We start from the raw sequence: 12,724 nt of genomic DNA on the forward strand, positions 1-12,724 counted from the left end.
AAATTACCGTATGGACAGGCAGAGAAGCTCGCAAGCAATCGGGAGGACGTGGAGGCATAAAGTCAAGGGAGAAGCCCATAGAGAGTGATAAAGTTGCTCCCGCCGCTAGCTCAAGGACAGCTAATGCTCACGCTCTCCGCCTCTGCGATGTTTCGGAAGGGAATGATTCAGATTTCTCTCGGCATAGCGACTAGAAAACCTACAGGTTGCTCACGTCACATCTACGTCGTCAAGCTCAGTTTGAGCCTGCGCAGTTCGCCTGGCGATCAGGAAGTGAGTGCTTCTAATTGACTTCACTTCTCTCCGTTGAAACCTATGGGGTCGCTGTGTCCAGTTTATATACTGTCTATGGGTCCGACGAATATTACACTGTACCATACTCCTGGCTTGGAGATTCTCCCAAATGGGCAACATGCCTTAAGAACATCACCGTTGAGACGACTCAGTCCTCCATGCCTAGGGCTAGTATGGGTAGGTTTAGGAAGATCATTGGTATGGGGTTAGATCTTTAATTCATCCAAAGGGTAGAAAGGTTTCTAATGCTTCCAATGTTTTCAGGTTTCCAAAGTTAGGATGGGTAGGTTTAGGGTGAGAATGGGTATAGGGCTAGATCCCTCTTGCTTCAGTAATAGGGATAGAGGATAGCTGAACCTTTTCTTCATAAATCCAATACATATTTTGATTTATACATTTTAATATACAATAAAATGAGCGAGGAACGGGGTGGTGGAGGGATGCAGAAAGCTGTCAAGGTTACTAGGTGAGTCAGCGCTCGGCTGTGTATATAGCTTTGTGTATAGGTTTTAAGAGATAACTCTTAAGAACTTTTACTGCCATTTAGGATAACTCTTAGTGGTATATAAAATGTTTTGTGAATACGGACCCAGGGTGTTTTCTCTGCTATTTCCTTGTTATTCTCTTCCTAATCCGTAGGGGTCATTCTTCACAGGTAAAGAGAGTAGGACTCCAGGTATAAAGGACAAGGAAGACAGGGCTAGAGAGAGAGAGCGAGAGAGCCATATGTTTGGCATGGTTCTTCTGACTATTCAGCATGCTGTGGTTTTCTTTGAGGAACTATTAGTTTGGCACTCATTTAAGACTGTTAAGTATCCTAATGTTGTTTGTATAATGTGACTATGAGGCTGCTTATTCCAATTGGATTTGTCCAACAATTTTCATTTTGGATTATTATTTCACCAGGTTTGCATTTTTGCCAGTACTTTTTCATTTGTATTTGTGGACATTGCATTGCCATTCATGGACTTGAGTTTCATTCAACGCTGGAGTTTCAGGTCATCAAGTTCATAACCATTGTCAATTATCTTATCATGCCGTGTTTGACTTCTCATCTTATGCTTGGTAAACTGTGAACAAACTATTATGTGAATGTTGAAAGTTGCTGTTCTTTATTGAGCGTTGAAATGTTTATTTATTTGTGTGTAAGGGTGCATATTTTCTGTTGTTGTGGTGCCTTATGTGCTCCTTTCTTATTAATAACTCTTTGAAAGCATTTTAATGTTTACCCTTCTTTTCTATTGTCTTATGTAATATTTAAGTGTTATAAGCGGTTGACCTTTTTTGGAATAATTGCCATGGACTGAGATAAAAGTTTATGAATGTGTCTTCAGCTTTATGTAAACCCATGCATTATAACGTGTTTTTAAGAAAGCTATTACATGTAAAAATGTTGTACAGTTTTGTCTTTTATTACTATAGATATGTTTTTATCAATATATATGTATGTATCAATATATATGTATGTATCAATATATAGCCACATTGTAAGAAGGTAGAAGAACTATCACACTCAACTTTAAGTTAAAGCTGTAGTCTGTAGTTTTTCCTCTTTTTCGCCATCTCTGTTCGAAATCTGCAATTGCAGTTATTCGCGGAATTATCAACTTAACATGGGTTGTGCCTCGGCACGGCACAGCGCGGATGAGAATGTGCGGCTGTCAGTCACCGCGCCGGTGTGGATACGGGCATTCACAATCACAGATTCTAATTTTGGAAGTATGACCAACATAAGAATTTTCACCGGAAAATGTAGTCTGAACAAGTAACATCCACTTTTGTTCTGACCAACTAAGGGGAAAAAGGCATTGCAGTAAATCGTGCTGATTAAATCTAACGATCGCTTATCATATCACATGATATCATACGCTTATCATATAACCACTCCGAAGTCCGACGTCTTTTGCATTTTACATCGGGGGAAGCTCCAGTTGTCACTGGTTATTGTTGTTTTAACCTTTCTTGATCTGTCATCAAATTGATACGTTTAATTATATCAAGTGCTGTGAGAAAAGGCTATAAATCTCCACCTCCAACATCCTCACACTCAATATAGCTTCATTATGTGTACAGATGTGACGTAATGATACAAAGTCATGCTTGAATTTCCCGTGGAAATCCACCAGTATCACTGGAATTAAAATAATTATTACAAGCTTATGGTTTTGAATCGAGCTAAGGCAAGCAGATAGTTTTGAACATATGTACTTGCTCAATTTATTTTGGATAATTTTTAACCCAAAAACGTTTCGGGCTGCAGCTTTAACTCAACTAATTCACTCCAATTAAAGTAACCTTAAATACTTTTGTTCATCTAAGTAAAAGGTACTTTTGATCTTAGTCTTGTCAAGGTAACTACACAATGTTTAGCATTTATCAATGCAAGCAGCTACAGTCCTTGTTTTTTTATCTCCATGTTTTATTTTCAAAGATAACTTCATGAACATTGTTTGCCTATTAAAGCTAGAGGCAAACATTTTACCAGGGCAATTATATTGCATACTAAAGTTCCAATGAGATGCACATGTACCTCAGCACACAAATCTCAAACATGGCGATGATCAACAATAGTACAGTAAAAATATGAACTCTGAACCCTATGACAGCTAAATAACAGTGACAACAACAACAGCAGCAGCGTAAATCGAGCCAGAAAATGCAAAGCAATGATCATAATTTTTTAAATAATAGTCACCAGATATTTTTTTCAAGCTGGGAAACTGGCACAATAGTTACAGCGTAATTTTTAAAATAAACATTTCATGTCTAAGTTGCTGTGTAATAAGCAGGATAACATCCATTCTGTGGGTCATTATAGCAAAATAAACACTTTCATGGTAATAGAAATCCCTCCTCCTCATGTCTGGGGTTTATTTTGAGATAATGACACATTTTATTATTATTATGAGTCAATTTATTGCAAATTTGAATGGTATTTTTAAAACTTATTTAAGAACGTTAACATAGGTTAAAAGTATAATATAAAAATTAAACGAACACTCAGAAAATAGTTTGTTCAATGAGCTTAATTAAATTAAAGGGACACTAAGTAGGAATTACTCCCATCTAGTGGTGAATTTGTATATTGCATTCAAACTAATTTTGCTCTCCAGCGCCTCGCTTTTTCAAATGCGCATTGCATCTACGGTAGGCGATATGTACCAAAAAGCTTTGACAGGATGTCTTCTAATAGCACTTAATCGAGTTTTCCTTCAGGTGAACAGGTGTGTTATTTCAAACAAACTGCAACATGACAACAAACAAACGAATGTTACAGTATGAATTACTGACTGTGAAAAACATGAAATATTGTAGTTAGCCCAGGGTGCGATTTGTGAAAAAAACAGGGAGGGGGGGGGGGTTGAAACATTGTTATTCATAAAAATAAATCACGAGAACATGAACTTTCACTGCATTTGCAGGAATTGTAAAATCTTTTTTCTTATTAACTGAAGTAGCCTAACGCAATATTTGTACTCTAATAGCTTATCTTTCCCCACACATATGAACTGTGATCATGCAATAACGTTAACTTTACATCGCGATGCTGAGCTACAGTGAAATGATAGAAAAGACATTATCTGTGATAGCAATTCGCCTCATTCGCGCAAACTGGAGTGGCTCGCGCCTACCGCGCCGCGCTAAACACCGCACCGCAGGACCTCTAGACGCGCATAAACGCGTCTTTACATTGACTTAACATTGAAATCACTCGCGCCAGACGCTCAAGAGTGAGTGAGTAATCATTTTAAAATAAAATTGACTTTAATCAAACCACGGATCCGTGATACGTTTTGTGATCCGTCTCGCCACTATGTAGTAGCACTATGATCACTTTGAGGGGAGGATAAATGTATCCCCACCGGGAATAAAAATAATTAAGCAGAGGCAGGGATACATTGACCAGAAAGGGGGAAATCCCACGCATTTTACGTTCTTTTTTTGACTTTTTTGGCGACGATGTTGTCTTCTCCTGTGGCTTGGCATATGTATGGTCCATAATAACAATGCAATCCAGACTTTTAAACTTGCCGGTGCCGTTTCAAGCGCCTCTCACTGCTCTGCACCTGCGTTTCTGCTGGTTTCGGCTGGCTCTGAACGAAAACGCGTTGTGGAAACGCGTTGGCTTAGTACTTTTTGTCCCTCTCTGCTATTATAGTTTTGCAAGATGGCGGAACTACATGGAAGCCTCCGTGGACCTACCCGTCCCATGTATATAAAGATAATAAATTCTTCATTTATAAGAATAAGTCAGATAATTGGCCGAGGTATTTGTACACCATTGAGGACATATTTATGAATAAAAATATTGATTTTAGATAATAAAATAGCTAAAAAGATACTTATTGTCCCTTTAAGGAATTTTTGACACAATTAGGTTAGATTAGTACAATGAGAATGATACAAATTAATTTAAACAAGTTTCCTGTGTCATACTAACCAGACATGTCTTTAACTTACGCTATTGCTAGTGCAGTTTTATTCATAATTATCCACAATGTATAGAATGATCAAACAGAAAAAGACTGGTGTCAATAATGACATTGGTACACCTATTGTTCACTGAGTGAAACAATTAAACTCACACCATAAATATCATAGGGCTAACTCGCAGCCTAAGCACTAAGTGCCACTCTTCAGCACAATTGTAACCACAAATTTTTATTTTTTAAACAAAAACTCTTCTAAATTTCCAATATTGTTGAAAAGTGTTGAAAACACATAAAATAACATTTAGGGCCAGATTTACTAAACCGGGCAAATGAGAGCACAATCCCAAAATAGCGCAGTTGAGAGTGGAAAGTTCTGTGCATGATCTACTGATGACGCGCACATCAAAGAACACAGACACAGGCGGATCATTTCCATGATGACCAACCAAGAGCAGCGCAAATTCAACTTCCATTTTACAAATTTAAGCGGATTGAACATAATACAATTAAGTTGTTACACAATGTTCAAAAATGTAACTGAGCAACAGAACACAATTAGTTAAGAAAAAAAGGATTATTTAAGATATATGTTTTAATTAATAATTAATTGTTTGTTCAATATTTTACAGATCTTATTAAATGCATTCCAAAAAACTCTATTATTACAAAATTAAAAAGAAATGTGGCATAAACACAGACCAATACAAAGATCAGGCCATCTGAATCGAGCAACCATACAAGATGGCCAAGAATACTGACAGACTTCCACAGCTTTTTGGCTAAAACGGCTGTCCGGACATCAACAAACTCTTCAGCATTTAATGGAGTTGGCCTCTTTGGGAAATTTGCTAGAAGGAACTCCACTTCTGAGAAAGGCCAACATTAAGTCATGCTGGTAGTTTGCTTTGAACCATAATGCAAAACCTGAAACCTTTTGGCGATAGAAAAATATGGTCTGATGAGCTGGCCTGAATGCAAGGCCTTATGTTTGGCACAAACCAATGCATGGCACATGCATGCTATAACACCATCTCTGCATTCAAGCATGGTGATGGCAGTGTCCTGCTCTGGGGTAACATTTAAGCCCAAGGAACTGGAAAACTTGTTGCCATCAAGTGCAACCAGATGTAAAATATGGACAAATCTCTGAGGAGAACATGTCTTAATCTCCATCGTTCTGCAACTCTGCATTTAGACTGGAGACACATTTTCTTTTTGGACAATGGACAAAGCAAAAAAAAAAAAAAAAAAAAAAATACATGACGGTCCTGTCAGGGCCCAGAAAAAAATAATCAGTTAAAAAAATGAATTAGACATACCCAAGAAAACTGTAAAAAAAAAAAATCGACTGAACCATATAAAACATATTTAAAATACACTATTACATATTACACACACACACACACACACACACACACACACACACATATATATATATATATATATATCTCAAAGCACCCATCTGATACCAACAATGTCCTTTAGATTTGACTAATATAGGGAAGTGGTTTTTCAATCCTGGTTCTTGGGACCCACCGCTATCTGACACACTCAGTTCAGTTCATGGAGCTCCGTCCCAAGAAGAAGATGATCTGAATCAGGTATTAGGGATCCACACAAAATGTGCAGAGAGGTGGGTCCCCAGGACCAGGGTTGAAAACCTCTGCAAGAAGAACTAGACTCTGAATTTGAGGTTCATGGCAAATTAATCTTTGTTCAGAGAGACACAGATTCTGCTTTGCTCTTATATTTGCTGTGAGTTATATTATAGTGTGGTATCCATTTTCAGATTCATCCACCTCTAAAGCAAATTGTGGTTAGCATGTCAGTTTGACATCTGTCAAAGTAGCTTTTTCAGTAAAGAGCTATTTTTTCACCACAGCTCCAACATATTATTGGTTGTTATGTTATATTCATATGGCGTCAATACTGAAACCATGCAAGTTGAGCTGGGTTGTCAGTCACAAGCAGAGTATCAGATAAGAATACAGCCCTTCCCAGTACTGTGCCCAACCCAGGCAATATGTTGGAGACCATAGTGTTACCTGGTGTCTTTAGTTAGCACCCTTGAAGGAGTTTCCAGATCTTTCTGCAGTACCACCAAAATAACGGGCTGACTGGACATCATGCCTGTTTTAAGTCCAGGGATCTCTCTGCCTATATACTGTACATATGTACTATTGACCTTCTCCCCTGAACAGTGCATCTTAAGGGACACTTCTACTTCTGCATCCAAGACTGAAGCTACAGTATGAATATTTGCATGAGGCAGTTGCATGAGGTCTAGTGCATCGGCATGAATATAAACGGGTGCCTGCATTAAAGCTTCTTTCTCTTCAGGAATCTGCTTTCTTTGTGTGTGCGCAAAAGAAAAAAAGGATGTGTGTGTTCGTTATTTTGAAATTAGAAAAGAAAGAAACAGCATGGCAAGTGCTCAAAATAGATTTAGGAGTTGTGCTCTGCCATGTCCCCGAATCATTTCTGGAGATGACACACACAAGCTCCGTGTCATTTGTTTGGGAGCAGCGCATGATAAGTCAGCTCTGTTCACAGTGAGGAAGCTCCTGGCTCTCTTCATGGGAGATGGGAGCCAGGCATCTGCGCCATGTGGTTTGGGTCCAGCCGCGCAGGGGCTTCAATTGTGGGGATTGCAGGTGAAGCTGGCGGAGGAATTCAAGATGGGTATTTCCATTTCTACCAGAAAGACTCGGAAGGCAAAATAATGTAACAAGCATGCATGTATTAACAGCCCATCAAGTATTGTTAATTTAAAGTATTGTGATATAAAGTTCTTTGGCGCAGGCACCGTCCATAGCTCGCAATCCAAGGGTAGCGGATCTGCATTTCCTGCCTCAAGACGAAGGCAGGGGCGCAGCCGACCCCTGGGAGACATGGGAAGGGACTATCCTGGTGTGGTGGGGAGGATGGAGGTGAATGTAGACGTCAGCATCTGCAAACTCAGACATGTGTAAGTACTGACCTTTTATACTACAAGTATTAGAACACGATTGGATAGATGAGAAGGTAATAAGTGACGTAACAACTGAGTCTTCTCGGCAGAACTTACGCTAAAGCTTTCATTTCTTGCCGATTCCTCATGTGTCATCAATGCTCTCCCCTTGTCAACCTTCTGTTTCTCCCTGATCTCCATACTGAGGTGTCGAGATAAAGGGGGAAACCATATTCAGCTCACATACGGTGTGTTTACACCGCAGGAACCAGGGTCTAAATGAAGTTCAGGGTAAATATTTCCCCCTCCGAAAGTCCCTGCTGGCGAGGTAGTACTTTTTCAAAGTTCAGGAACTTTAGGGGGTGGGACTTGTGCGCTGAACATGCTGATTGGTTGTGTTCACGCCACATTTTGACTGGATGCGGTTCGTGGCTTCATGCGCGAGAGTTGTCCGTCTGGAAATATGGAATTTAATAAAATAAAAAAACGCACAGCTGGACCGACGACGAGGTTCAGGCTTTATTAAGCGTATTTGTGTAACAGGAAATTTTCTGCTCCTGGGACAGTTCCTGGGACAAATTGTTCCGGGTAATTTCGGTGGAAACGCGGCTATAGTAACCTCCGCTCTGGACCTCCGGTTCAGTCTGAGGCGTTTAAAAAGTGAATCCCTCTCTGTGTCCAGGGTCCTTCAGCCCCGGCAACGCCTTCTGGCGCTTATCTGCTGATGCCGATTATTGGCCGATGCACCACAATTTTCAAATCTCGTAGTGTGGACATGTTTAAGATTTGAGAGAATCAGTGAGGATTTAAAAACTCCTGTAGTCTGAACCTGGCTTTGGTAACTGTGGTGAGATGAGAGAAGACAAGCGCAGTAGGTGTGGAGTCAGGCCTCGGAGATGCATTTATTTTATACTACCTAAACATTGTATATTATATAAACAGAGTGTCCATAGATGGATGTGTCCCAAATAAACAATGAATCCAGTGTAATTGCAGTGCAATTGGGCTCAGTGAGGGTAACACCACTCTTACTATTGTAGAGATTTTTCCAAAGCTTCACACTTTGTCTCTACCTAAGTTACCATCAGCCAGAAAATTACTCAGTTCTTCATTAATCATGTTTTTATACTTCATGGACTGCTAGGGACATGTGACAGAAGGACACATCATGAAAAGCTTGGATCCTGTGTCAATGGATCCTTATTTCGTGTTTCTAGGAGGTGACATATGACATATGTGAACAATTATTTATCAAGTTCCATACAATGTTATATTTGGTGAAGTACTCACTCTAGATTTTGAAGAAAAAAAAACTGTCATGTTCATAAAAAATAAATTACTAAGTCATATCTAAAAATACAACAATGAAAATTAGCCAAAGAAAATTAAGTCTAAAGCCCAAGCAAAGTATTATTCTTTGAGCAGGGCACTGTGAGACTAGCTTGTTTCTGAAGGCGCTGTAGGCTTACTGAAAGCTTGTTAGAACCTATAGCATCTATGTGAACTATCTATCTTTAAAGTCGGCTTTAAATAGGAGTCAGTGAAGAGCACAACATTGTTTTTTTCACATGCAATTTACAGTAAGTTGTGATTTAGGAACACTGACAATTCCTGGGGACAAGACTACGCAAGCCAATCACGTGCTAACCACTATCCTCTTCTTTATAAAACACAAGGCATGATATTTAAAATGAATTAATTTTCTGCCACAAATATAACCATTGTGTATAATACAAAGAGTGAACTAAACATGCCTTATTATTTCTTAGATATAACCACAGAAATTCCTAGATATGTCCAGACTTTTAGAATGAAGTGTTGAATATTTTAACAACTGAACTATTTGACAAATGCAGGTCTGGATAATATTCACATACTCCTTGGATTCATAAACAAGCTGAGTCTTTTGGCATCTCCAAGATGCTGAAAGGACACGCACCAGACGTGAGCTAAAATAGAAAAGCCGACAAAAAAGGAGGAAAATGCATTTGACTTCCAAAAAATGCACTCAGTGTCTTAACACAGCTTCATTAGGCAAAAGTTATTATACTTAAGCTAAACACAGGACTAATGTAGAATGCGGAAAACGGTTCATAAAAAGGTTCACAATGTTTTGGGTGCGAGATAATGGTAAACTGTTGACATTTTACAGACTTTTTTCCTTATTCAAAAAGGACTAGCTCATCAAATGTGATGTATCTGCCATTACAGGTCATTGATATACCTTTTTTATATTTTATAAATAATATTATATCTTAATTTTTATTTTAGGGGGGTTGTTACGAAATAATCAAGAAGTATTTGGGGCATTACTTTAAATCAATGACATATAAAGTGTACAGTGATACGGAGTTTTGGGTGAAATTAGCTGTGAAAAAGTCTGTCAAAGATTTGTCAAGTGGACACCGTGAATCGGCAGATTAATCTACTGCAGATATAAATCAATGTCAGGAAATGGTGTTAAGTTAAAGCTCTATTGAAAATAATAGGGCTTGTTGATTAAAAACTGAAGAAATGCTTTCTCTCTGTCTGTCCATCTGTCTTTATCCGTTTCATTAGCTGTGAGGATTTCAAAGTGACTCCTCTTACATCATTCTTGGGAAAAATTACACGGCTGCTTACTTTACATCTGTGGAGACAAAACTTATTGAGGAAATCATCTTCACCATGTTTGGAAGGATTCCTCCAACTGAAAAAGATAAAAAAACAAACAAAACTTGGACTCTAGGCCATGAGGGAAATTGTGTGTCTTGGACACTCTCTTTGCATGTGACCAACAGCCTTGATTGTCACAGTTAAATAAGTAATGATCTTAGTTAAAAAATAAATAATGCACATTGATTGCATACATGTGCCACCTGGAGCTAGATGGAGGTTTTAATTATCTGGTCCTGGTTGTGTGTCTCTGCTAGTCTAAAGTGTCTTAGTTTGTAATATAGGTATGAAGTACTTTGCACATACTCAGGCCTCCGGCCATGGCTGAATTTAGAGCCATGATTTAGAGCCAACTATTTCACTGAGAATGTAGGGTTGGCAATTAACTCATGACTAGAGTGCAATAGCTAAGCTGTGGTGAGTTTGGCATCTCTCTGTTCCATCAATTGTCTTTCTTTCTATTGACTCTCATCCACTCATCACAAGTGCATGGTACTCATGTTTATGAGCATGTCTGCTTTCTTGTAGCTGCCCAGATTGTTTCTCTTTTAAGCAAAAGTTACTTCTTTTTTTTCTCTCTTTTTCAACCTGACCCACTAACGCCTGTTATTTCTATTCATTTTGTTTTCAGCTTGTAACAAGTTTGTGTGCATTTTTGAAATGCTTAATGAAGGTCTTTCATTACAGAAAACATGCAAGCAGTCACATGTTCATACCGTATGTAATGAGTATCATTGCCGTTATTACTGGCAGGTGTAACAGATGCATTACAAATTACAAAGTATTCAACAATTTCCCCCAAGTCTCTTAGACAAACATTGGTCGAGTTTCCCTTTACTGAGTGCCCGTTGAAAAAAAGAAAGACTCGTCATTTTACAGGAATGAGAAAAGTTGTAACTAGTAGAGGATCAATGAGTTTTTTTGAGAGGTTGTAAGGAAGAAACCCAGGGATGGGGTGAACATCGTTATCCAAGAACTGATTTTGTTTTATTCCTCTGCTCGCATAAAAAACGTGTAGTCCTCTTAAAGTCCATGCAAATGTCTGGCAAGACAGTGAAATTCCTCTTGGACGAGAGAGCGGGAAAGCAAGGTCTCTTGCTCTCCCTGTCTCTCCTGTTCTCTCTCGTCCTTCCCTCCCCTCTCTCCTGTCTTTCCTCCCTCTCTCTCTCTCTCTCTCTCTCTCTCTCTCTCTCTCTCTCTCTGGCAGCAGTCAGCTTTTTTGGCAGGAGTGACCAGAATAAAAACAGCAACACCAGACACAGAAGAGAAAAAAGTGCAATGATCCATCGAACCAACGGCTTTGCCCTTTCTTAATTACGTCGTGTCCAGTATCATTTTCTTTTTTCCTCCCCTCTTCATTTTTTTTCAGACATTTTTGAAGTGGTAATTAGCTCCTGGAGAATAAAACGAGCTGGTTCGGGGAGGGCCAGTGCATTTTGGAGCGAGATGGCTAACAGGAGGGCTGCGTTGCTCCTTCTCGGATTCTTCCTCACCACACAGCTGAGTCCTTCGCTGCAAGGAGGTAGGTGGTGTAAACTTTGATGGCTCATATAGGAGATCCTGAGAAACATTAATGGCATAGAAGTGATGCTGTGGTCTTCCCAAGTGATTTTTTTCTTCAAATTGTGTATAAACCAGAAGTGTGCAATGTGTAGAAAGTGACATGTTTACTCGTGATTTTAGTCATGCCTTCTCACTTGAGGTGATAGCGTACTAATAACATGCAAGCAGTCATGCATTCAGTGTAATGAGTTTTATTATATTTACATATGCCTTGCATGGTGACAATATCACAAAGCGATGACATCTTCCAGAGTCTACAATGGAATAATATATCAATAACAATTCAGACGCATCCCTCAGATCTCGAGCATTACCACTGTGCCTGTTTACTGAGGAATCTGGTCCACAATAATGGGAAACAATCGGGAGTGATGACTTCCACATGATTCATATGTTTTGCTTTTGCCTAATAACATCCAGGTCATTTTCAAACAAGAAGATAGATGTTTTATTTTTGAGAAAACAATTTCTGTGAGTAAATTAAGATAGGATTCAGTGGCAGAATACTGTATATAGAGTATAAGCAGTGCTTTGGTCAGATATATTTAACTTCTCTGGTAATGTATTCACATCACAGAGGCATATAAATTATTGTAAACAGTTGTTTAGATGGTTTACATAATTAAGCTGAACTGCAGCATCCAAATACTGTTGTACAAACCCCCAAATTCAGGCTGCAGAGATTTTACAACGAAATGACATAAACATTATCTCAGCTACAGATGTTAGGATCAGTTCTCATGCGTCTTGAGCCAGAATGCTCGACTGGGAATATGAATGTGGTGAGTGTTGTTTCTCTTGAAGGCCATTCCCTCGATCGTAGAGCACT

General features: G+C 38.9%; 1 protein-coding gene across 7 annotated transcripts in view; it reads left to right on the forward strand.

Moving 5' to 3' along the window:
- The first annotated feature begins 11,538 nt into the window (after window positions 1-11,538).
- elna (elastin a) overlaps window positions 11,539-12,724 on the forward strand; it is an 80,046-nt gene continuing 78,860 nt past the window's right edge. For 5 of the 7 annotated variants that reach the window (XM_079611548.1, XM_079611550.1, XM_079611551.1 and 2 more), the window contains exon 1: window positions 11,557-11,854. In XM_079611548.1, the coding sequence (XP_079467674.1) occupies window positions 11,779-11,854 (76 nt within the window). In that variant the 5' untranslated portion in view covers window positions 11,557-11,778. Of the gene's footprint in view, window positions 11,855-12,724 lie in introns of all 7 variants that reach the window. The other 2 variants (XM_079611545.1, XM_079611546.1) reach the window with 2 other exon arrangements.

This window comes from Phoxinus phoxinus, assembly GCF_949152265.1.
Source record: "Phoxinus phoxinus genome assembly, chromosome: 4".
Classification (NCBI taxonomy): domain Eukaryota; kingdom Metazoa; phylum Chordata; class Actinopteri; order Cypriniformes; family Leuciscidae; genus Phoxinus; species Phoxinus phoxinus.